Source organism: Gossypium hirsutum, chromosome D04 (assembly GCF_007990345.1).
Source record: "Gossypium hirsutum isolate 1008001.06 chromosome D04, Gossypium_hirsutum_v2.1, whole genome shotgun sequence".
Taxonomy (NCBI): domain Eukaryota; kingdom Viridiplantae; phylum Streptophyta; class Magnoliopsida; order Malvales; family Malvaceae; genus Gossypium; species Gossypium hirsutum.
Window position 1 is genome coordinate 9,168,778 of NC_053440.1, and position 25,927 is coordinate 9,194,704.

The 25,927-nt window shown below is 34.4% G+C and overlaps 4 protein-coding genes across 12 annotated transcripts; 3 read left to right on the forward strand and 1 right to left on the reverse strand.

Annotated features, from left to right (window-relative positions):
• The first annotated feature begins 831 nt into the window (after window positions 1-831).
• On the forward strand, window positions 832-9,501 carry LOC107939074 (paired amphipathic helix protein Sin3-like 2). 4 transcript variants are annotated; one of them, XM_041091902.1, is made up of 23 exons: window positions 832-1,109; window positions 1,196-1,271; window positions 1,790-2,005; window positions 2,101-2,281; window positions 2,359-2,457; window positions 2,580-2,734; window positions 2,788-3,086; window positions 3,816-3,952; window positions 4,052-4,127; window positions 4,205-4,234; window positions 4,833-5,023; window positions 5,111-5,265; window positions 5,430-5,557; window positions 5,656-5,910; window positions 6,202-6,810; window positions 6,962-7,041; window positions 7,135-7,749; window positions 7,844-7,944; window positions 8,026-8,164; window positions 8,237-8,389; window positions 8,532-8,695; window positions 8,894-9,005; window positions 9,102-9,501. In XM_041091902.1, the coding sequence occupies exons 2-23, from the start codon at window positions 1,198-1,200 to the stop codon at window positions 9,228-9,230; spliced, it is 4,098 nt and encodes a 1,365-aa protein (XP_040947836.1). In that variant the 5' UTR covers window positions 832-1,109; window positions 1,196-1,197; the 3' UTR covers window positions 9,231-9,501. The 4 variants fall into 4 exon arrangements, with proteins under 4 accessions (XP_040947836.1, XP_040947834.1, XP_040947835.1 ...); XM_041091900.1 differs by lacking the exons at window positions 832-1,109; window positions 1,196-1,271; window positions 1,790-2,005; ... (1 more) ...; window positions 2,359-2,457; window positions 2,580-2,734 and having other exon boundaries at window positions 2,813-3,086; window positions 9,102-9,185; window positions 9,284-9,501; XM_041091901.1 differs by lacking the exons at window positions 832-1,109; window positions 1,196-1,271; window positions 1,790-2,005; ... (1 more) ...; window positions 2,359-2,457; window positions 2,580-2,734 and having other exon boundaries at window positions 2,813-3,086; window positions 6,965-7,041; window positions 9,102-9,185; window positions 9,284-9,501.
• Window positions 9,502-11,026: 1,525 nt separating this feature from the next.
• Window positions 11,027-13,112, forward strand: LOC107939079 (uncharacterized). The gene is made up of 3 exons (XM_016872363.2): window positions 11,027-11,270; window positions 11,379-11,445; window positions 12,064-13,112. Exons 1-3 carry the CDS (start codon window positions 11,214-11,216, stop codon window positions 12,873-12,875), a joined length of 936 nt encoding a protein of 311 aa, XP_016727852.1. The 5' UTR covers window positions 11,027-11,213; the 3' UTR covers window positions 12,876-13,112.
• A 3,552-nt stretch (window positions 13,113-16,664) lies between these two features.
• LOC107959800 (uncharacterized) lies at window positions 16,665-21,266 on the reverse strand. Of its 6 annotated transcripts, none has more exons than XR_005912427.1 (7): window positions 20,623-21,257; window positions 20,263-20,530; window positions 19,609-19,704; window positions 19,287-19,492; window positions 18,942-19,023; window positions 18,520-18,579; window positions 16,665-17,412 (listed from the first exon to the last, which is right to left on the reverse strand). XR_005912427.1 is itself a non-coding variant. In XM_041091906.1 (6 exons), exons 1-5 carry the CDS (start codon window positions 21,036-21,038, stop codon window positions 18,948-18,950), a joined length of 1,062 nt encoding a protein of 353 aa, XP_040947840.1. In that variant the 5' UTR covers window positions 21,039-21,257; the 3' UTR covers window positions 16,665-17,412; window positions 18,942-18,947. The 6 variants fall into 6 exon arrangements, 3 of the variants coding, with proteins under 3 accessions (XP_040947840.1, XP_040947839.1, XP_016751442.2); XR_005912426.1 differs by lacking the exon at window positions 16,665-17,412 and adding an exon at window positions 18,196-18,419; XR_005912428.1 differs by lacking the exon at window positions 16,665-17,412 and adding an exon at window positions 18,196-18,424.
• LOC121216307 (probable galacturonosyltransferase-like 10) lies at window positions 16,925-18,164 on the forward strand. The gene has a single exon (XM_041091904.1). The coding sequence runs from the start codon at window positions 16,925-16,927 to the stop codon at window positions 18,011-18,013; it is 1,089 nt and encodes a 362-aa protein (XP_040947838.1). The 3' UTR covers window positions 18,014-18,164.
• Window positions 21,267-25,927: the final 4,661 nt, after the last annotated feature.

Here is a 25,927-nt window from a genome sequence, read left to right on the forward strand (position 1 = left end):
AAAGCCCCCTAAACCTTAATTTAATTAATTTTAAAAAAGAACATTAAATCCTGATTTATTTTTAACAATTACTAAAACCCAGAACTCTAAATTATTTTAACAAAACCATAAACCCTACAAACCTAACCCTAAATTATTTTAACAAAACTCTAACCTTAAAAACCCTAAATAAAAAAATCCTAGGGACTAAACATGCAAAAAGCCTTAACCTAAAAAAACAGAGCAAAATACGTCCTTGAGGGAGCATTTTTGCCACGTCAGCAAAGCGTATCCATGTCATCGTGTTTTGTGCTGACATAGCAAAAACGCTCCCCAGAGGCACTATTTGCTGGAAATTTTACTCTAATATGCTCCTACGTGAATGCGTTTTGTCAAAATCGACCCTTTACGATAAATAATGCAAAAATTGGCCCATTTCTATAAATATACTTGGAAATGGGCCTTGTTAAATTAGTCAGTAAAATGTGTAAGTTGTTTTGATTAGTTATAGTTAGTTATACTGTGCAGTACTTATAACTATTAGATGTATTGGAGTGATTATACTTAAATACAAAATTGTAAATTTCAAAAATAATTATTGGATAAACAAGGAAAAAATAAACCTAAAAGGGAAATACATGTTAATGATATTCAAATTTTCATGAAAAATCAACCCTAATTCACCAAAATCAATCCAGAAGCAAGACTTTAGGATATGCCAAATTTTAAATTGGAATTGGTATTAGGAGGAAATTAAAAAAAATAAAATACAATAAAATCGAATGGGAAATTAACCCAAAGAAAATAAGTAAATAGGAAACCACAATACATAAAGGAAGAACAATACATAGCACAGAAAAGCGTATTTTCCAAATTTAGGAACACATAAGCCATCTCTCTCTTTTACCTTCACCAGTCTTCTGAATATAAAAGAAATTTTCTTTTGATTTTTGGATTTGGACTTTCCCTACGTACCGAGCTTCTCTCTTGTACCTCTTCTTTTGCTTATATAAATATTACATATATTGTGTTTGTTCAATTCTTTTACCTCTTTACACAACCCAACCAGAACAAAGGATCAGAACGGTTTGGTTTCTGTGTCTTTCCCTTCTGTAAGATCTGTTACAGAGGTACGTAGATTTCTTTAATCCAATTCTTCAACTTCTTCGAAAATTACTCATGTTTGATTTTTTTTCCTTCTTTTTTTGGTTTACAGGGATGAAGCGAATAAGAGAGGATATATATTCCGGTTCTCAATTTAAACGCCCATTTGGTTCTTCGAGGGCTGAATCGTAAGTTGTTTTCTTTTCTTCTTTTGTTGGCTATATTTTCTTTAATCTGTTTAAACTAGTTTGCTTTTCTTTTTCGAGGGTTTGTATCATTGGTTTTGCTTTTATATGAAAGTTTGGTTTCATTGGTAATCTGGGTTGTTTTTGGTTTGATGACTAGTTGGATATTGTCGTGAGCTTTAATTGCTTTGTTTAATGAGGTTAGACAGGGAATGTTGTTGAACTTTTTGCTTATGGGTTTGTTCTGTTGACCACCTGAATCGAGTTATATTTATGCTTTTGGCTTGTCTTGTCATGTTTTGCTTGAAAAGCAGGTTGGTTTTTGTGATTCTGAGATCGTTACTCTTAGTAGGATTTTTTCACTTGGTTTTGCAGTAAGTAGTAAATTTACTTCTAGTTTATTGGAAACTTTATCTTTTAAAAGCATATTAGATTAAACAAGAAAAACTTTTGAAGTTCTTGATCTGTGTAAGTCAAATGGTTGTGGTTCTGAATTTTGTGATGATTATTTACCTATGAAGCTATGGGCAAAACCAAATGCTGGGTGGAGGGGGAGTGGGAAGGGGAGGAGCAGCCGGAGGAGGTGAAGGTGGAGGAACGGTAGGAGGAGGCATGTCACAGAAACTGACTACAAATGATGCTTTAACGTATCTAAAGGAAGTGAAGGAGATGTTTCAGGATAAAAAAGAGAAATACGACATGTTCCTTGAAGTCATGAAGGATTTCAAGGCTCAGAGGTATCAACTTTTGAAACATTGAGTTTAGTCAATGAAATAAATGTGTTACTTGCTTTGAACTGCTAAATGTTCAATGCATCTTTCACCGTCTGCAGGACTGATACAGTTGGTGTCATTGCCCGAGTTAAGGAATTATTCAAAGGGCACAACAACTTGATTTATGGATTTAATACCTTCCTACCTAAGGGATATGAAATAACCCTTCATGAGGATGAGGCTCCTCCGAAAAAGACGGTGGAATTTGACGAAGCAATCAGTTTTGTTAACAAGATAAAGGTGAAACCATTGTTCCATAATTGTTCTCCTTATCAACTCCTTGTCTAGCCATCTAAATTATACATTTTATTTTGCAGAAACGATTCCAAAACGATGAGTATGTTTATAAATCATTCCTGGATATCTTGAATATGTACAGGAAGGAGCACAAGGACATAAATGAGGTCTATAATGAGGTAATATGTCTTATTTTGGTTTGTACCAGTGTTCATTGGCTCTGTGGTGCTTTCTGAATATTAATCTCTTTGAACTTTTATTACCAGAAAATGTTACTTGATTCTTTTTCTGTTTTCTTTAGGTTGCTTCTCTTTTTGAGGACCATCCTGATCTGCTAGATGAGTTCACAAGATTTTTACCAGATTCTTCAGCAGCGCCTTTGACTGAACAAGTTCCATATGGTCGAACTTCAACTCAGCGCTATAATGAGCAAAGCTCTGCTACACCCACCTTGCAGCATGCATATACATGGCAACTGTCATGTTTTTATACATTTTTACTTTTTTGAGCATTTGTGATATGGAATCTTTTTACAGCAACGTCAGGGATTGGATTATGACATCCCATGCTGACAGAGGTCTCAGTGTTGATCGTCCTGAACTGGATGATGATAAAGATATCCTGAAAATGCAAAAAGACCAGAGAAAGCGTGTGGAAAAGGACAGTAGGGATCGGAGAACTCGTGAACATGATGATCCTGAGCATGACAACAACAGGGATTTTAACTTGCAGCGATTTCCTGACAAAAAGAGATTGGGAAGGAAGATTGAAGGATTTGCTTCCAATGATGAGAGAGAGACTTTTAAAAGTGAGTCTATCTACTTTTTTGACAGCTTGTATTTGTTTATAATATGCAAGCTATCATTTTTGTTTTTGTTTTCAAATACTATAGTTATATAGTTTTCTTTAATGTATTAGGGTGACTGTTTTGTTGTTCTTTTGTCATCTATTGCTAATAAAGTAGTCATTATATATTCTTCAAGGTGCTTCTCTCCATCAATCATTTATGTGATTTACTGGTGAGAATGAGCTTGTAGTTTTATTTTTGCCTAGATGAAGATGTGAGATATGGTTAAATTAGGTTAGTTGAAATTTTCAATGATCTTTTGACTTTTGACTGGAAGGAAGCTGTATAAGCATGTTATTTTTGTTTCCTGTGATTTTGAAGCGATCTATGGCTGGGAAAAGTACTAAGAGGTTAGGTAGTCCATCTTGATGTTTTAGCAAACTCAGCTCTTAATATTTCCGGGGTGTTGATAGACTCGGGGAAATGATAGGAAAAATTGATAACTCTTTAAGGGTGAAGTTTTATCAGGTGTTATCATAATGTAGGGAAATACTATCAAGGTTTTAACCCAAGGGGAATTCCTTTGAATTTTGTATTCGCACATGATTGTTAATGACCTTTTACAGCCTTTCCTTTGAAGTTTTCAAATATTTTTCTGTGCTTGTGTAATGTGATTGGGGCTAATCACATTCTTCTTGTCCTTGATATATCAACCTTATGAGTTTTAGGTTTTTCCTATTTAAATCTCAGGCATGTGCAACCAAGGGTTCATATTCTGTGAGAAAGTTAAGGAGAGGCTATGCAGTTCTGATGACCACCAGGCATTCTTAAAGTGCCTTAATATTTATAGCTATGGAATAATAAAAAGAAATGATTTGCAAAATTTGGTATGTTACATTTGACTTTTCATTCAATCCACTTATCTTTGTAAAATTATCAAGAGGCGCATGTTCACTTTCTACCTTTGCTGGTTCTGCCTATTTCAGGTGACTGATTTACTTGGCAAGCATCCAGATCTTATGAATGAGTTCAACCAGTTCTTGGAGTGTTGTGAGAATACTGGTAACTGCTGAAGTATCATTTTTAAGTTTTATTTTGATTATCCTCATGGCTGTTTCTAACCCAAATGTCTTCTGCAGACGGGCTTCTTGCTGGTGTTATTAGTAAAAGTATGTAATTGATATCTTCCCTTTGTATCATTTTGTTATACATGTTCTTATTTTTCTCAACCATTGTCTCATTTGTCTTATTCTCTTATTTGCATAGTTTAATGTTATGAGATGCAAATAAAATCTTATGTGTGTATATTTATATTGCAAGAGGATGGGGTCTTGGCAACAAGCCTTATTTGGTGTGTCACATCTATTGTTTTCATATTTCCCATCTCCCCAACACCAATTCAAAGGAAGTTTCTCCGGCAAACCCGTTATTTGAGGGGATGAATCAGGTGCAGGGGTTAGCCAAGGATTTCTATAGGTGATATGAGAAAGAACATGTGGGGTTTTTCTATTTCCTTAGAAGAGAAGTCAATGAATTGTGTGATTTGATTGTTCCCTGTAAAGTAGTTAAACAGCTAGTGGTGTGTATCAAAGGTTATCTTTCACATTCGTTCATAGGAGATGAAATTGGCTTTGATTGTGCAATAGCTTTGTGTTCATAGGGTCCCCCTTTTTTGTTTTTTTTGGTTGATAAGTGAAAATAGCTTCTATTGAGAACTTATAGTTGCATACATATAAGTTGCAATGATGTTTACCCCTTTGATTGCAGAATCACTTAGTGGAAATGGACATACGTCCAGGCCAGTGAAGATAGAGGAAAAAGATAGAGAACAGAGGCGTGAAATGGAGGGGCCTAAGGAAAAGGAGAGATACAGGGAGTATCTGGCAAAATCCATACAGGAACTTGACCTTTCCAACTGCCAAAGTTGTACCCCAAGCTATCGGCTTCTGCCTGATGATGTATAAAATCTTGATTATTTTTTTCAAATGCGAATTATGCTTGATTTGATATTCTGATTTTGATGTTTTTTGGTGTTTGTCTTTCAGTATCCAATACCTTCGGCAAGTCAAAGATCAGCGCTTGGCGCTCAAGTGCTGAATGATCACTGGGTATCTGTGACTTCAGGAAGTGAGGATTATTCTTTTAAGCACATGCGCCGAAATCAGTATGAAGAGAGCTTATTCAGATGTGAGGATGATAGGTAAAATATGCTGACTGCCCTCTATATGTCCCAGTACTATGTATGCAACAAATATAGTAATTGTTTTTGTTTCTCTTTGTTATTTGGTCCTTATGTTATTCCGATCACAACTTAATGTACTGGATCCTTCTAGACATAATAGATTTCTTGTCTACTGCTTGTAGATTTGAACTGGATATGTTGCTAGAATCTGTGAGTTCAACTGCCAAGCGTGCCGAGGACCTTCTGAACAGCATTAATGAAAATAAAATCAATATGGATTCTCCAATTCGTGTACAAGAATACTTTACTGGTTTGTATTTATTACTTGATCATTGAATTATACCCTATGGTATCTGCTAGTTGGATGTTCATCTTTTTTTATTTTTGATCCCTTCTGAATCACTGCAGTTCTAAATTTGAGGTGCATTGAGCGTTTATATGGTGACCATGGTCTTGATGTAATGGAAATATTACATAAAAACCCTGCTCTTGCATTGCCTGTCGTTTTAACTCGCCTGAAGCAGAAGCAAGAAGAGTGGACAAAGTGCCGTTCTGACTTTAACAAAGTTTGGGCTGAAATTTATTCAAAAAACCATTATAAATCACTTGATCATCGCAGCTTCTATTTCAAGCAGCAGGATTCAAAGAACTTGAGTGTAAAATGTAAGAGGACTTTCCATATCAACGATGCAAAATGCTGCATTTTCCTATGTTGCAAAATTTACCATTGATGAAACCATTAATTATGTCTTTAATAATATGATTTCAAATGTTGCGATATCCTGCTGAAGGGTTGAGGGAAAATTTTCATTTGTACCAAAGCCGCAAGTTTGATAGATTTTAAAAGTATTGTTGCATGCTATTCCATGGTCTCTTGAGGGTGTTTCTATCTTCTATATTCTTATTACTTTGCTTATCTAATCCCATCATATTGATCCTTATTTCCAATTACAGCTTTAGTGGCTGAAATCAAGGAGTTGAAAGAGAAGAACCAGAAAGAGGATGACGTTCTTGTGGCTAGTGTTGCTGGTCACAGACAACCCTTAGCTCCACACCTCAACTATGAATATTTGGATGTTGACATTCATGAAGACCTATATAAACTTATAGAATATTCATGTGAAGAGATGTGCTCGACTAAAGAACAGTTAAGTAAAGTAATGAGGCTCTGGACCACTTTCGTGGAGCCAATGTCGGGCATTCCTCCTCGACCTAATGGCAAAGAGGGTACTGATGATGCTGGTAAAGCTCAGAATCCTGCTGTAAACTGCGTTACGTCAAGCATTGCTGAAAGTGGTGGAAGTCCCAGAGCTGATACTACTGTTAATTCCACACAACAAAAGGCTGCCACTGACAGAGATGAGAATGGTTCACCTGAATTAACTAATTCCTGCAGAAATGGTTTGGCAAATGGGGAAACTTCAGCCAAAGAACACTCAAGTCATTTATCTAGAGATGATTTAAAGAAGAACACTCAACCTGGAATAAACATGCTGGCAATTGGAGCCCTTGCATTTGAAGCCGAAAATAATCACAGCAAAAGCAATACTGAAGGGGCTTCAGGTGTGTATATCTGAAAGAATCTGTGACAACTATTTTCCCTGATTTTGTTGTTCATTGAACTAGTTTTTACTATTAATTTCATCTTATTATTCCCTGCTCTCCAAAATTTTGTTACAATACTGCGATTTAGAATTTCAATAATGTCATGCAGCAGCATCTAGACCTAGCAGCGTTGCAGCTGGTGAGGATCTTGAACCTGAAGCTAATGCAGATCTTCTGCACACATCAGAGGTATGAGTTTATGCTTTGTCGACTGTTGTATTCTACTTAGCATGGCTGAAGCTGATATTACAAATGCTTGTGTGAATTTTCTTGGTATTTCAGGGTGGTGATGTAACAAAACATGCTCTATTAGTTAATGGAGTGCCTACAGATGAGACTAATGCTAGTAGATATCTTGAAGAACCTGCTGGTCCCTTGAAAATTGAGAAAGAAGAAGGTGAATTATCACCTAATGGTGATTTTGAGGAGGATAATTTTGTTGCTCATGGTGATAATGGCCTAAAGGCTGTTCCAGTGGCGAAGCATAGTGTTGAAAGTGGACAGTATCAGTCTGGAAAAGGGTCACATTGTAAGGATGCTGGAGTTGAAAATGGTGCAGATGCTGATGATGAGGATAGTGAAAATGCCTCTGAGGCTGGTGATGATGCATCAGGCAGTGAGTCTGCAGATGATGAATGCTCCCGTGGAGAGCACGAAGAGGAAGAGGTTGAGCTTGATGAAGTTGATGGTAAGGCCGAGAGCGAAGGTGAAGCTGAAGGGATGAATGGTATGCATGCAGGAGGAGATGGCATGTCTGTGTCAACTTCCGAACAGTTTCTTTTTACGGTGAAGCCTCTTGCAAAACACGTACCTGCAGTTTTTCCTGAAGAAGATCAAAACATTTCTTGGGTTTTTTATGCAAATGATGATTTCTATGTTCTTTTCAGATTTCATCAAGTGCGTAAGCGTCCTGAGTCATTTAGTTATTTATTCTAATTTTTCTTTCTACATTTTAACAAGTATTCTTCAATCTTTGGATTTTTTTGTTTAGATCCTATATGAAAGAATACTGTCTGCGAAAACAAACTCAACAGGTGCTGAGTTAAAGCGGAAAAACTCAAAAGAATTGTGTTCTTCAGATTTATATGCCAGGTGATTTACAAATCAATAGTTTTGCCAAACAATATTGCCTGGTTTTTTCTAATTCAAAAGCTTCATTTCTTTGCTACATAGATTTATGAGTGCACTGTACAGTCTACTTGATGGATCTTCTGACAATATGAAGTTTGAAGATGAATGTCGAGCAATAATAGGAAACCAGTCATACGTATTATTCACATTGGACAAGTTAATATATAAATTGGTTAAGCAGGTTTGCTTTCTTTGATGATCGTTCGTGTCTTCCTCTTTTTTTCTACTGTACTGAATGATAGTTTCGTTGCAGCTTCAAGCTGTTGCAACAGATGAGATGGATAATAAGCTTCTTCAACTGTTTGAGTATGAAAAATCCCGGAAACATGCAAGGACAATGGATTCAGTGTATTACGAAAATGCACGTGTCCTCCTTCATGAGGAGAATATTTATCGATTGAAATGCGTAAGTTTGCATGCCCCGCTACTACGACCACTTTTTTGGAAAAAGAATCGAACCGAAACACAAAATAAGGCACATGAAATGCTATACTGCGTTTGTGTATGTTTGCATGTATAATTGTTTTATTTTGTTTCCCTTGTTACAGTCATCTTCTCCATCTCGATTATCTATTCAGCTGATGGACAATGTGATTGAAAAACCTGAGGCTTTTGCTGTTTCAATGGAACCTAATTTTTCAGCTTTTTTGCACAATGATTTTCTATCAGTCTTTCCTGGGAAAAAGGAACCACATGGTGTTACGCTAAAGAGGTAATAGCCGACAACATTAGGATTCATTTCATAGTCTAGCAATTAATTTTTTTCTGCTGTTAAAATGAAAATGTAGCCTGTAAACCTAGGTTCTGCCAGGCCCTCGTGTTATTATAGTTTGTTGTAGCAAAGATTTGGAACACCCCCATACAATAACCAGCCATTCATATGGCTTTTTCTCTGCTGAGATTTTTGCAGAAACAAGAAAAAATATGCAAACCTAGATGAATTTGCTGCCATTTGCATGGCTATGGAAGGTGTTGAACTGGTTAATGGCTTAGAGAACAAGATAGCTTGCAATTCATACAAGGTAATCTTTCTTTACTAATAATAAACCGCATATGCATGTATTATTTTAAAAAAAATTTAAATTTGTTTTTAAGTATGATCTATGTTTTATGTTCAGATTTCTTATGTGTTGGACACCGAAGATTTCTTCTGTCGTAGGAGAAGAAATTCGCCACCAAAATGCGGATCATATAATACTCAGGCAAGACTACAACGGTTCCATAAATTTTTATCGGCTTCCCAATAATATCCGGCACGAACAACATTGCAAGCTTTATACTATTTGTGCATTTCCTGTAGAAATGCCATTGGTGCAACCGAACCGAAAGCGGAGACTAGATGCAAGTTGGCCATACTAGTAGTACTGAAGAAGGAAGAAATTGTTAGAAAAATGTAGCATATCTGTAAGATCATATGCTCAAAGTTCTTGAGCCATTACTGTGTAAATAGGGTTTTGCATGATATTTTGTAATAACAAAAAAAAAAGAAAAAAAGAAAAAAGAAAACAGGGTTTTTAATGTCTCGTATTTTATAAAAAAAAAAGAAATTTGAATTGTTAAACACGATATACAATAATGCATAAAGGGTTAGGGCTAGTAATCTTAACGGAATGTGCATCAAATTTTCACATCCGCATTGTTAAAGGTAAATGATATTGATTTATTTAATAATAGAAACTAATTTAATCTGGGATATAACAACTTCAATATAGAGTTGTTTATGGTGATTTGATTTTAAAAGAATTTGAGGTCGATTTTTCGTTTTATTGTTTAAAAGAAAAAATACTAAAAACTTATTGGATTGGATGTATTGGGTCATAGAGGTCAGACTAATCTTGATATGGGAAATGCATAAGCGTAAGGAAGAGTGGAGTTATGAAATAGCCGCTAGTGTACACCTTTGCTGGCAAAGGATTCATTCATGCAATACATAAAGGAACACCTTATGAATATCCCAAACATCTCTTCCTTAATTACTTTCTCGTGTAATTCACATTGTTTTTTTTTCTTATTTGTTATTACTTTTAGTTTTCATTTCCATGAAGACTAATGCAGAAAAGTGGAGACCTCTTAACGTTGTCATCACGTTGACTGAAGCTAAAATGCGATTATCAACCATTAATTCTCCGATGGTTTAGTTTTTAACGCTGCCAGTGTAGCAGTCACTGTACAACAGTTTGATCAAAGTTTTCTGCATTCCTATAAAATGAAGCAGAAAAAGGATGGGAACAAGTGACTGTAATAGCTCCTACTCCGGTAGTCTGGCCCAAAAATAAAGTGTGATAAGATATTTGGGAAATAGGCCCATATGATGATTTAGCGCTAACAGATTTGTCGAATCTGGACTATCCACGTGGCCTTTTTAAGAACATGCTTATTTTCTTACGCCAACTCAACCAAATTCAAATAATTAATAATCTTATTATTTTCCTAAAATACCCTCCAAACTTACTAAAATTTCTTACTCAACCTTTTCATATTCAAAAGACCTTATTGCTACCATCCCATTTCGAAGAAAAGAAGAGAAACTTCTTTAATTTTTACTTTCACATGTGAGATTAATAGCCTAAAAATTTGGCCTGTAAATTTTTTTATATTTTCAAATATGTTTTGAAAGTTTTTGTTATTCTATAAGTTCTCTCATTTATTTATTCTTTTAGGAATTTGGTTAAATTTTAAATTAAAAATAAATTTTAAGATAAAGAAAGAAAGAGACTTAATATTCAAGAAAATTGGACTTGTGACACACAATTTATGAGTAAAAAAGAAGCGAATTGTTTTAAAAAAGAAATGCTTTCAGTGAAAATAGTCATAAAAAAAAGAGATTTTCCATGAATAGATATTAATAATACAATAAGAAAAAAATATTCTCATTTAATTTTCCACCTGATGCCAAAGTAGTGAAATATAAAATTTCATTAAAAAAATAGTTTACCATTATTGAAAGTAGAATTCTTTATTTAAAACATAAAAACATTTTGGTAAAAAATTCAAATGGCAAGGGCATTATAGTAAGTAGACTTTTATATAAATAGAAAGAAATCAATTCTAAGGAGGGCTATGCAGAGTTTGTGTGTGTATCTCATTCTATCCATTTTCAGCCGTTTGATCGTCATTCTATCCGGTAATCCGTTATTTCTCTCCTCCGGCGTTAATCTCCTTCTTCGTCGTACACTGTTTTCCTCTTCGCCAAACACCCGAAAGAAATTTTATTGTATCAGTTTCTCACCATGGTTTCTGATTTCGCCTCCAATGTTTCTCTGCCTTGCCCTTCTAAGAAGAAGAGAGTGAGTAATTTTAAAAAAAAATAATTTGTGTATGTTTCATGAGGAAATGTAGATTAAGATTAGTTTCATATTTTGAAAGTTTTTTTTCTTCTTTTTTTGGTGATCTAGACAAATAGATTGGCGAAATTGAAGCAGTATAAGCTCGATGTTAGGCGTGAACAATGGCTGTCTCAAGGTAATTTTTTTTAATTATTATATTATTTTTATTTTGAATGTGATTCTTTCAATAGAAACTAGAAAGATTGATTTTTTTTTTAAAAGAACTGAATGGAGCATTATTGAAAGGGCATTTGTTTGAACAAAAAGAATTAATTGTTAGGAATGAATCGCTTATATTGGACGTTGCGGTTTTGGACGTGTGATAGGAAAATAAATTGGGAATTTCGAGTACTTATCGTTAGGGTTTTTCTTTTCGTTTTATTAAGCCAAATGAATGCCTTACATATTTTTATCGACATGGTTTTGTTGAGTTCCTTCTTCTTCCTTTTTTTTTTTTCTTTTGACCATTTTTAATATTTTTATAGTATTGAAAGTTGGTGGATGCACATTCTGAGTATCAAATACATAGAAGAACTATAGGGAGAGAGTTGTGATAAAAGCAAAAAGCTTTTGACCCAAGGTAAATTTACTGGTGGGATCTAGGAACTAATATGAAAGAAGCAATTTTTATCTTATTTATGAGGTGAATTATTAAGATGGCTTTTGGGTTTGGATTGGCAAAAATTACCAAGTTACTGCATTTTTAGTAAATTCAATTGGTTGTGCTCATAATGGAGTCGGATTGCAAATGCAGTAAAGAACAAAGACTGCAAAGTGGATTTGAATGGGTGTGCTGGGTCTCCTCCATTTTCCACAAAGAGAGCTGATGAACAGAACAAATCATTGCGCAATTTGGAAACAAATTTGAGGGAAGAGGAAAGTGAAGATGCACTGAGCATTCATGAAAGTGATTTGGAGTCCTTGATGAACTGCCCCATTCAAAGCAATCTGGGAAATAATGACACGAAAGAAGCTATTAGTGTACATAGCTGCAGTGGCAGTAGCAGTGGTTCTTGTTCTGGAAGTGTCAGTGAGGAAGAGAAGGATGGGTGCCTAGACAATTGGGAGGATGTTGCAGATGCCTTGAGTGCAGATGACAGTCAACATAACTCACCCATGAATTCTCCTGCTAAATCTGAAACAATGGTTGAATGTGCTAGTGCTGACCAACAGTTCAAGGACAAAAGAATAGATCAGTCGAATTCAGAGAGTAGGCAAACAGTTTATGGTTCCCACATGAATTGTCGAGCATGGAGGCCTGATGATGTTTTGCGTCCTCAAAGTCTGCCAAGCCTTTCTAAACAGCATGACATTTCTTTGAATTCGGATTGGCATAGTGGCCATGGGGCTATCACCTGGAAACAGAGGAGCACTATGTATCACCCTTCTTCATGCCCTATCTGCTATGAGGACTTGGATGCCACAGATTCTAGTTTTCTCCCTTGTTCATGCGGATTTCTGCTTTGCCTCTTCTGTCACAAAAGGATTCTTGAAGTGGATGGGCGGTGTCCTGGATGTAGGAAACATTATGATAGCATTAATAGAAATATATGTTTCAATAGATGAGCTGTGCTTTTCAACTAGCTTGTTCTTGTAGAATGAGTCCTAGAGCATAGGAGGAAAGTTTCTTTGTTTTTCCTCCTAATAAAATGCATGTCTTATATCTCTCCGTATATTAATAATGTCTAGAAACAGTTTGCTGAAGTGACCTAATGCTGAATTAAGCCAAGGGTTAGTTTCATTTATTTGCATAATGTTTTGCACGCTTTACTCTAAGAAATATATGTCAATATCTGAATCCAAGTACTGTGGTTGGCGCTTTTAATTTAGTGGTAACTTTTGCTTTCACTGCTTGCCATTGCTCTCTTTCTGGTCCAAACTATTTGTATTGTTTTTCTTTTGCATGTTCTTATTAAATCTTTTTAAAGCATTTCATATGAATATCGGATTCTTGGCAGGAAAGTCATAGTGTAATGTCAAAAAGGACTTTGGCAATTTATCCACTTATTCTTTGTTGCTTGGTTTTCAACCTGCTTCTCTCTTTCTTATAAAGTAGGCTTTTGGTGTTTTCTCTCCTTTTTGAGTTATCATGCACAGTTATATACTGTTTCCTAGATTCTTTTTGCCTGAAATGTAGTAACTGCATGCATCTTCCATAGTGCTACTTAGTTAATTTGTATCATGCAGCCTAGCCTTCACAAATCTAGCATTTTGGCACTTTCTTTTGCATATACACTTGCATTTTGTAGATACGGTTTTGAGAACTTTGCAGGTTAAGACATCAGATTAGCAGACTGAACTGTGCTTGCAGTTGCACCTTTTAAATGGCTTGGTGACCAATGATAATAGGTAACATCTCTCACCATTTCAAGTTTTCTCCCTTCTATTTGAAGTTTCTTTCTTTTCTGTAGCCAGAAAATTGTGGTGAGGCTGGAAAATGGAGCCAGGGAAGAGAATCTACCTGGCTTTGGCCTTTGCTGTCTAATCTCTTGCTATCAGGTTGCTTTCTGCAAATTCTATTCATGAAATCAGTTTCTCCTTTTACTCACTGTTGAGAGGATTCTTAGATATTTCATCACATTGCTCTTTTTACCTCTCTCCTTCTCCTTTGTTACCTGCATTGACTACTTACGATGAAATTGATACAATCTAAAGTTGAATCTTGAATAATTGATTATGAGTTCTGGCTTGTCTTTACTTTTTTTTTTTAAAGAAGAGAGGTACAAATAAAGGCCTAGTAGTTCTTAAGACATGCAACCACAATAACCTCATAAGTGGGTTTAGTATTAGGCTAGACACACCAGCTGAAAGCCTCAAATCCAAACTGTTCAGTTGATTATCACATTAGGTGACACGCTGGATTGTTTAAAGTTCTAAAAGCTAGGTTAGTATTATTGTGCTAACATCAATGCTAAACAAAGCCTAAATAACACCGATGAGTCAAGTCTTTAGGTGATAATGTTCATAAAGATAGCCAATCTCCTTTCTTTTACTTGTTGAAATCCAGCTTTAGGGTGTGTAAACTCAAAAATCTTAAGAGTCAATAAAGTCTTTCCTGCTAAAATTCCTTTTTTGGCTTGTATTACTTGGAAGGCATATATTCATTACTAGTTGCACAAATGAAGCCAATGCATTAATTCTTTTGTAAGAAACCTTCATTAAACAAGAGAGCATTGCAGCAGACATAATAACAATACAGTCCAGCTGTAACAGAGAGTGCATGACAGCAATCATAGATCACTAAAGCACAACTGACGGCACGAAAGCCAGTCGAAAACAAAGTCAAGACAGCTGACAAGAAAGCCAATTGAGACCAAAGATCAAACATCCAAACCCCAGAACAAAAGCGTGATGACCCAAGGATCACGGTCAACACCTTCACCAATGACAGCAAGGAGTAGGAAATAAACCCAAGGTAATTGGGGGGGCTGTAAAACCATTGGATCCTGAGTCATTCATGGCCCTTGCTCTTGCAGATGATACAACTGTCTTTTGTGGAAAAAATACGGGGGAACAACAACAATAAATGCATTAAATTTGAACTGGCCTTCTCTTTGTACTCTTCTCCTTGTCTGCTTTGCTTTCTCAGACTCTTCCAGCCTAGATTATGCTATTCAGATTTAGAAGTTAAGTACAGGTATAATTTTTTCTTTTCATTTTTTATTATTCAAAGCATCATATTTGATATTCATGTGCGTGTTTTGGACCCATAAGCTAAAATTTCCTTCTCCATTGTTTTACTTTTTTCAAAGCCGGTCCTGTAAAACGTACATCTTTGGCTTGTTGCAATGCAGCTTATGTTACTCTGATCAATACAAATGTAACGATTATTCGTTTCTGGACTCTTCCGACGGTAGGTTATGTTAATCTACAGAATGGTATGGAGATTAATTCGTTCTTTATTTTTTCACTAAAGAGACTAAAATGTAATCTAAGATATAATATAGGGGTTTTGTGATATTGTACCAAATTATGTCTGATTGGACACAAATTAAATGACCTCAACGGCTGAATGAAAGATTCCAGAAGGATTGAGGTTGGTGTAGCGTTAGAATAATCAAAAGACATAAATGTATAGAAAGGAAAATTAAAATAAAATAGAAAAATGCATATCTTTGGTCAATGTGATTTTTGTTGTGATGTCAAAGAAAATCTCAAAATAGAACACTCCAACAAGGAAAAATAATCACACATAAAAGCCTGCAGCCATTCATGGCTGTCCACGTGACTGTTTAAACATTGAAATAATTCTCTTGGAAACGAAAAGGTATCAAAAGCATAGATTACGTTATTAATTTGATTGAAAATGACTGTTTTAACGTGTTTTAGTTTTAAATTTGTGGTGTTTATGGCTGGGTAAGTTGAGTTTAAGCATGGTATCATACTTGCTTATGTTTGGTTTAGTCTGAAATTTGGACTTAAAATAAATTTTGTTTAAATTTGCTCATATTTGTATAATTCAAGTTTATTTTAAATCCACTCATTTTATTCTTAATTTTTTTAAAATTTTATTATTTTTAATTTAATATTTAATAAATATATTTTTATTTATTGAATTTTTATATAATCATCTTAATATTATTTTAATGTTTACATTAGAGTAATATTGTATATTTAGTATAGATTTATTTTTTGTGGTATAAATTATATAATATATAAAAATAACATAATATAAAATATCATAAACTTAAAAACGAGTCAGGTTAGGCTCGGATTTTGAATCTTCAAGCTTGAGTCTAATCCTTAGTTTAAATGGGTTTAATTTTTTTATTCGAGCTCATTTTTCGGATATAATATTCTTGTTCAAACATTTTCAAATTTCGTACGAACCTTTATGTTTGGACGGATAATTCAACTCATTAAAAGGTGTATTGTAAATTAGGTGTGTTGTGCCTCAAACCGTGTTTTTATCGGATAAAAACTACATATTTTATTCTTATTTAATTTTTTTGATTTGTCCAATTATTTTTGAAAGGTAACATAAATAAATTGATTTCTTTTTCTTTTTTCTGAAAAAAGGATCTTAAAGAAGAAAGATTGATGGGTTGTTAGTGGATACAGAAAAATAACTGAAATTAATGAGAAAAATTTGTAGAAATTAAGCATGAGGCACCACTCAAACCTATCGGTAAAAATGCAAAACAAACTGAAGGGGTTAACCATGAATCACTGAAAAATAAATTGAATTGGTTCATGGTATGTGGTCTTTCGTCAACCGCACTGCACTCACCCCCCCCCCCCCCCAAAAAAAAGAATGATTAATTCAAAGCACATGGTCCCTTGTTTTCCCAATGGTGAACAAACCGACATAAAGGCTACCAAGCAGTTTCCAGGAACCAACAATTAACAAACAAATTAACAAAAGAAAATTAAACGAGTCAATCAGACCATTTGAACCTTCTCCGCGTCCCCTCTTAGAAAAAGCAGACGTTTTTGGACTTTGGTTTAAATCTTGATTGGACTCTTTCCATCTTCATTTATTCATATATATATATGTAAATTGCACTTTTCCTTTCAGTTTCATTTGGATTGGAGCCATTGTTCTCCGATACTTTCTTCTTAAGGAACTTGATCAAACAAACAATTTTTTTTTTTGGATTTCAACAATCAATATCATGTTCCTATCAAGATCTGTTCTTGCGTTTATTTTCCTTTCTTCACTGCTTCTTTTCCCTGCAAATTCAATCAGGTTGTTTAAAGCTGAGGATGAATCAGATTTGTTCATGGAGGCACCAGTGTATCAAAATGGACCTCACTGTCCGGTTTTGGGTAAAGATACTTTGATATGTGACTCTTCCGTTGTTCATATTGCAATGACCATTGATCCTGAATACTTGAGAGGCACCATTGCAGCCATCCATTCAGTTGTGAAACATGGTTCATGTCCACAAAACGTGTTCTTCCATTTCATTGCCTCCGATTCCAGCTCGGTTGTACCAACCCAACTAACTCGGATCGTGAAGTCTGTATTCCCATCTTTGAGTTTCAAGGTTTATGTTTTCCAGAAAAAGCTTGTAAGGGATCTTGTCTCATCTTCAATCCGTCAAGCTCTTGACAACCCTTTGAATTATGCAAGGATTTATTTAGCTGACTTACTTGAAACCTGCATCCAAAAAGTGATCTATTTAGATTCAGACACCATTGTTGTAGATAACATCCAAAAGCTATGGAACATAAATCTGACTGGTTCCAGAACAATTGGGGCACCCGAGTACTGCAATGCAAACTTTGAGAAGTATTTCACAAATGATTTCTGGTCAAACCCAAGATTTTCAAAGGTATTTGAAGGCAAAAGAGCTTGTTATTTCAACACAGGTGTGATGGTTATGGATTTGGGGAGATGGAGGCAAGGTGATTACACAAGGGAGATTGAGAAATGGATGAGAGTTCAGAAAGATAAAAGGATTTATGAATTGGGTTCTCTGCCACCATTTTTGTTGGTTTTTGGTGGGGATATTGAAGCCATAGATCATAGGTGGAATCAGCATGGTCTTGGTGGGGATAATTTGGTTAACAGTTGCAGAACATTGCACCCTGGTCCAATAAGTTTGCTTCATTGGAGTGGGAAAGGGAAACCATGGGTTAGATTAGATGCAAAGAGACCTTGTTCAGTTGATTTCTTGTGGGCACCCTATGATTTGTATAAATTTCATGGATATTCTCGGCATCGACAATTGGATGGATTTAGATTTGATTCTTTGTGATTTATTTTGATTCTTCATCTTTCACCTCTTTTCAGTCACTTTGTATTCTTATTATTATTATTATTATTTTGTGTAAATAGACACCAAAGAAGCTGCGGGATTTTTTTTTTCAGCTTGTATTGTAACAAGAGAGTTATGTTTTGTGTGTAAATCATTTTGCCTATTTTTGAGTATACCGTGAATTTAGAAAAACTCAATACTGTGAATTCAATTAACCGGTGGGTGAACATACAAGTGTCCCATATGAGGTACATTCAAGAAGTGTCCCACATTGGGGTATGGGGTTATATTCAATTGTTTAAAGACTATAGTGAATTTGGAGCCCTTGGATGAAGGTTCATATGTTTTTGATGCATTTGGAGTCGTTGGATGAAGGATAGGTTCATATCTCCGCATCCATATCCGACTATACTTCAAGCACAAGTGTCAAAATGGGTTAAACAAAATTAAACAATTGGAGCAACAAAGGTCTACAATTCCACAGGCTTATAGATATAATTTACTACCTTTATTCTTGCCTGGCTCTGAATTTTGCACTCAACTTCTAACAGCCCTGGTAATATAACCTACACAAGTTCAATGCCTATTCAATAGTATCCAGTATTACTTCTACCTTCCTTTTTGGTAAAGGTATTGAACGGAATTGTTATATTGCAACTACGAATTCAAAGGACTCACCCCTTCACCTGCTGTTCTGTATAGGCAAAGAGTCAAATAAAACAAGCAAATTTTCTCTAACCCTAATTTTTTTGAAGATCATATTCTCATATTCATAACATGAATATATGTTATATACGGATACTTAAAAAATAGAGTTGGAACAATATAAGTTCACTAATAGCTTCATGAAGAAGAATGTACATTACCTGATAAACCAAAAATAACACAAGAAAGACAAGAAAAAGATAGGCTATACAATTTCACAAACCTTACTCTATAATAATCCGACGACACAACTTAGTTGCAATCTGTTCTCCAAGCCTCTCAAATGATGACCTAATAGCATACACCTGTCAGAATAAAACAATTTGTAAGGCAAACATTGATGGAGAAAACACAAAGAAAATGATAAAAAAGGAAAGAATAAACAAATAATATTACATATTATAAAGGAGTGTTTTATGGATCTCTATGTTACAGTTCATAAGGCAAATATAGATGGAGAAAGCAAAAAGAAAACAAGAAAAGCCTAATGCATTCAGCAACGTCTTGAGTGCAAGAAAAGCCTAATGCACCAAAATTTAAGAACTAATTAACTTGTAAGAAAATGTACCAGAAAAGCAGCTTCGCTAGGTAATCCCGGGAAGTGCCAACAGTGCCAGAAGTTTCATCGGCAACATCTTGATGATGATTTCCTTTGTTCACTATCCCTGAGTCCCTCTTAAGCTCATTCTTAAAGGGCCTTTGCAATATGTTTTGAACAAGCTGGTGGATTGTTTCCTGGACTTGTACTGATGATGGTTGGGATAACTCAGTGACCTGGCAACAAAAATTTTACGTAATGAGTAGATTTTTGAGTTCCATGTGGGATCAAACTAAGATAATTCATTTTCAGAACAAGATAATCTAATAAAAAACATGATTTTGGTCATTACCATGTCGGCATCCAAGGATCTTAAATACTCCAACAAATCATTCCTGTTTTCCTTTTCACATTCTATTTGCACATTCTCCTTCTCCACATTCAGTTCCTGAAACAAAATAAAACAATTAGCTTATACAGAGGGAATATACGGAGAGCACATTATCTACAAACAGACATGTATGTATACTTAAATGCCAAACTATTGACAAGCACGACAGTGATCACCGTAAAATAACCGCTAGCCAATGTAAACTTCGGAAAAACGGCATGACAGTCATCAATATAAACATTCTTATTAGCACATAACAAGGAAAGAAAAGGGCAGTATAAAATCGATTGTGAAAACATGATTGTGGCTAGACTTGGCAATATCAAACAAAATACAAACACAAGGCAAAAGTAACCAACAACATAAACAAGAAATGGCACAAATATATGAGTTGTTAGGTATAAATGTAGCTGTAACCCTCTAAAAACCAGAGATACAGTCAGGATGAAGGAATTCAATCACTACTCAATGAAGAAACCAGAATCTAAATACCCAATAGTATTTTTAGAAGCAGAAAAATCTACAATTAATTTTCTCAAAGATACCATTACCTAAGAATACTTCATATAATTATATCAAGCCTCATTTCACTGATATAAAATGTAAAATCCTTACCTCCACCGCATCAGATAACTCCGCTTGCAGTTTTTCAATATACTTCAAAGCCTCTGGCGACAATTCCCCGGAAACCCTCGGCCTAATCTTCTCGAATTCTTGAAAGCCATCACTTTGACTCGCTCTCTCCTCCCTTTTCTCCTCAAACACCTCTCCCTGCCGCTTCCTAATAGCTTCCTCTGTCTCCCCCGCCACCTCCTCGCCCGGTGCTGCTCTTTCCAGATTCCTCATCAGTGAAACCCTATACTCCGCGTTCCACAACGTATACCTAAAGAGAAAAAAAAGGTTTTTCTTTTAAAAAAAATGCAATAAATTATGAAGTATAAAAGTTTTTATGAGGTCGAAAATAAAATAAGTTACCCAGTGATGATAGAAGAGAATAGAAGGCGATGAAGAGGAGGAGTGGAGACGGAAACCGAAACGGAGAAGTGATCAGATGGAAGAATCCCTAGCATAGTGGAGATAGTCCGCTTCATGGATTCCTTGGCGGAATAAGAAACCCCCTTGGAAACAACGGAATTGTCGAGAGGTTCGATGTTCTTCAACATATTAGCAATTACTAGCAATCCACGATCTAAATTCGATTTCTGCGTTGATACGAAGTAGTCATCGTCGCAGACTCCGCCACTGTTTAAGCAGCTGACAGTTAGGGCGGAAAATGGGCGGTTGTGACGGTTACGGAAGAAGCGAGATAGAGAAGGTGGGAGAGGTTTCGCGGACAAGGTGGTGATGCGGGAGAAGACGACGGCTCGAGCGGTGGCTGTCGTCGATGCCATCTCAGAGTTGAGGGCTTCAAGATTTTTTGTGTTTTCCGTTTCTTACCCGTAATTTCGGGCAGCTAACCTAATTTTTTATTCTTAAATTTTTTTTTAAAACTATTTTTGTTTGGCCCACGGGAAATCGGGAAGTTGAATGAATGAATGACACTTTAATTTGTTAAGGGTTTTCCTTTTCTTCGGAAAAAAGAGAACAATTTTAAAAAAAATTATCTTATGGTAATATCTATTCTATGGTCGTATCTAAAATAACAAGTTTTATTTCCAACTCGAAAATTTTGATGTGGTTACGACATTAAAGTTATAAATTATAAATTGCAATTTCGGGTAAGGACTATATTGAAATTGGTTTAACAATTGAAGGATTAGGTGAAGAATTAGTCCTAGTTAATTAAGTCAATTGAGGATATAGAAGGTGAGATATTCTAGGGATTGGACTTGAGGAATGGCAATTATCCCTTGGATTAGAGGTAGGGAGAGGAAAGGGAAGTAAGGCAAAACTTGTTTTTCTTTTCTTTGTTTGGATGTAATTTGTAAGTTAGGTTAGAGAAAGTAAAAGTTGAATATCATTATTTTCTCTAAAAAGTTAAAATTTTTATTAGCTCAATTTGGGGGGAAAGTTAAGGAAAGAATATGAAAACAAAATTTTAAGATGTAATTTCTTTTATAAATAATTTTATTAAAGAGTTACAATTGTAAAAATTTATTATAATTATATTTTTCTCCGGTTCATCCAAAATAAAAATGAAATTAAAATTATTTAACTTTCCTTTTCTTTACTAATTTTAACAGTACAAACAAAATAATAGGTATTTATTTATTTGTAGCTTTCCACCTTTTTTTTTTCCCTTTTCCTTTCTTTTCATTTACTACTTTTGATCCAAACATAATGTAAATAAATGCTTAAATACACCTTGTTTGCTAGGAGTGAAAGTAAGAACATTAAGTGGTTTTTACCTTGTTGGGTGGTAATGAGATGGCAAGACGAATTTCCCACTCTTGCATGCCATCATACGGTTGAATGAGTGGGAAAACGGATATTGAGACATTTTGCTATACTTTGGCAAAATAGAGGGAAAAAAAGAGAGAGCAAGGTTTGAGAGGGAACCTTACCAAAAATAATTGGCCAATACAAAAAGAATAAAGAGGAAGAACAAGTCACCAAACTGTGACTTCCCCATCACAATTCTAAGATTTTCTACTTTAAATTTGAGTATAACCATCATTTCCAAGTTCACCTAGTATCCTTACCTTTAATGAGGTGATTAGAAGTGAAAGATTGATGATGGTGAAGCTAAGTTCTATTTGCTAAAGCATTAAGGAAAAGAGGTAAGGAAATTTGTTAAATAAACATAAATTGTTACTAATGTAATACCATATGTTAGAAATGGTGATCAAGTGTGATTATGTGTGTGTATTGGTGAAAGGAAATTGAGGTTTGGTTAATGGTAGAGTTAGCCACATGGGAAGGAGGGGTTAGGAGTGTTGGAAAATTACAAAGCATGTAAAATTGTCATTGTTAATATTTGGTAAATATGCTAGTTTGAGCAATTAGAGAGTTGAAATTGAATTATTCTTTGGATATGTTTCTTTGAAGGTGAACAAGATAAAGAAGTTGTTGGCACTAGCAAAGGCAATGAAAAGATAGTAGATTAAAGCTTGTGGTACTCTTAATTGGTATGTGCTCACTAAATTCTAATTTTCTTGTATGTATGTTTAACCATGTCAAAAATATGAGCTTAAGACTACAAATGTTATAACCAAGTTAATTATAAGAAATATGATATTGGCATCCAAGAACTAATAGTAATATTGTCTATAAAAGTAAGTAGAAATGGTAAGTTTGATTAACATGGTAAATATGCTTCCTTGAACATAGGTAATTATGTTGTTAGTGAAAGTGAGGAATGGTTTATAATGTGTATATTGAACTTATGAAATTGAACTGATAAATTAATTAAATGAATTGTTGCATAGAATGGAATAGTTTTCAAAACTATGAGGCATGAAATTATATTGAGACTTAAGAAATGGTTAGTTGTAATTTAAGTCAATTTATATTATATGCAACTCAAATGGAATCAAGGAATTATGATGCTTGAGCTATGTAATTGGTAGTTCTGTTACACTTACATATATGCAACTAATAATTGGAAATATCCTAGTAAACTAGCAAGAATAGATTTGGATATAATTGGCATGTCAAGGAAACCTTAATAGTATTGGCTATTATAGTGTCCGAGGTATTAGAGAGTACACGATTAATGTTTATATAATTCATTATTGCACTATGTGCATATGGTGTGATAGAGGCTATTTGATATATATTACATATGCTATTGGTGTGATTGAGGGTTATATTTAAACACTATATGCTATTGGTGTGATAATTGAGGACTTATGTGACAGTGGTGTGATAGATGAATTTTTCCATATATCTACATTAGCATTCCTCCATCATGTATTACGAGTTGTGTAATAACTAGATTGATAACTTATTAAGCTAATAGTGTAACACCCCATACTCAATCTGATCGTCGGGTCAGAGCTACGAGATTCCATATTTGTTGCCGGTGCAACTACAAACAATTACAATTCAATTTAACAATTCATACATGCTATTAAAATCATTACACATTCATGACATGTTGTACAATCATATCTAGGCTTTATATGAGGTTACGAAAACTCTTTTGATAACCCGAGATCGAATAAGGACTAAAATGTAAAGATTTCAAAATATCATGTTGACGTCGCAACTTCAGGGGTTCCAAGTTGTGACGCAACTCACTGTCGATTTCTTGTCGCGAGATTAAGGACTCAACGTTGAAACATGACTGGCTATTTCACAAGAACCATATGGTATCAATTCAGGACACCTAAAACAAGTGAATAATTGCATTATTTTATCTATTCCAAAAGATTTACCAATTCCAAGCATACTAAACAAACCGTATACTTGATTTAAGTTTACATTAATTACCAAAACTTCCAAAATGATCATTTACAATACAAAATCGACTCAAAACGTAAGTACATGCCATTTATCGAAAACAAAAGAACTATACAAACATTGTTAAGTTGAGTGTCACGATCTGGATACTGGATCACTTCTCGAGTCTTTAAGATTTGCTAATTCTTGCACACAGAATAAACAAATCATACATTGAGCGATAAAGCTCAGTGGTACTTTTATGTTTCAAGTCAATAACATTAGCACTAATATAAATTAATACAATTCAATATATAATTAGTCATAACCATTTCGTTTCCACCTATTCATGTCACATGCTTAAATTCATACATTGTCACAATTAGAAAATCTAAATAAACATATCATGTTAACATTCTACCTTTAATAATGCATAAATTTCCATTTCAATTCATAACATTTGACTATATCAATATCTCATTTCTGTGTCAAATGTATTGATTTGTTTTGTTTCCATGTAGGCCCTCTGACCTTGTATAAACTAGTTTGTATGATCTTTCACATTCTATGATTTAAAAATTTCACATATGTACAAAGTATACCAAATTCAGTCTCATTTCATTTTAATTATCATATAACCAATTCATGTTTTATAAACCCTATTAACCCAACGCGGACTTAAGACAGATACACGGATCTATTATTCTGTCATCCCAAGTTACCTGAAAACAATGACTACTAGAACATGTACATACTGCCATCCTAGGTTGCTTGGCAATGATGACTTTCACAATCTTTCACTCTGTCATCCCAGGTTGCTCGACAACAATGACTACCATAATATGTACATTCTACCACCTCGAGTTGTCCGACAACGATGGTTTCTAATCATTATACCTGACCCTATGACATGTCAACTATATCCAACTTTACCCGAACAACTAATAAGGTAACCAATGTTTCGATTTCATATTATAAACCAATTCACTTATCATGATCTCATACCATTTTCATCAACAATTCATATCACATATCACATGTCATTTAGCAATTCATGTCATACTCATTTCTATTATGCTCAGGCCAATTCACAATCTCGACATATAATGCTGTCACATAATTCAATTCAAGACATGTAATAGTCTTACCTTAATAGTTAATATGCAAAAAACATGTATATGTATGAATATGAATAGAATGATCTCGAATCATAAAAGTACAAACTGAAACATTTGACACTCGTCTACGACTCTTGTCTTTCGCTTCTCTCGCGACGACTCAACGTTGTCTTTAGCTATGTTTGATAATTCAATTAATAGAAACAACATTAGTTTACATCCAATTAACATTCAAATATATAGCCAAACATATTTTTTATTTTATTCAATTTAGTCCCTATGCTCAGGATATGCATATTTTTTTATGTCTAACATCGGATCAAAATATGATTTCACATTCTTTCATTAGGGACCCTATATTTTCTATTCATAACATAATCTCGTGATAGGTTTTCACTTTATTTAATTTAATCCCTAATGTTACAAAGTTATTTAACAAGCTTAATTCAATTTCCAATCTAGTCATATTTACAATCTAAGCTTATTGACTATCAATTTCTTCAAAATAAGCCCTAAATAATCAATTTTTCTCTAATGACAACTTGCTAAAAACTAAACAATTGAACAAATTGATATATGGGCTATCTAAATCAAGCTCTCATGATCATTAATCTATAAAAATTTCAAAGAAAAATTTGATTACCTTAAGAAATTAATAACCGAAAGCTTTAGTTGAATGCTTGGGATTTTTTTTCTTTCTTTAATGGCAAACAGTGGAGAAAGATGATAAAGAATAGTTTCATCTTTCTTTCCACTAAACTTAATATATATTTAATTTAAAGTTTAATTAATTTAGTTAATCTTAATTAATTGTTAACTTAAATAATATATATTAATCA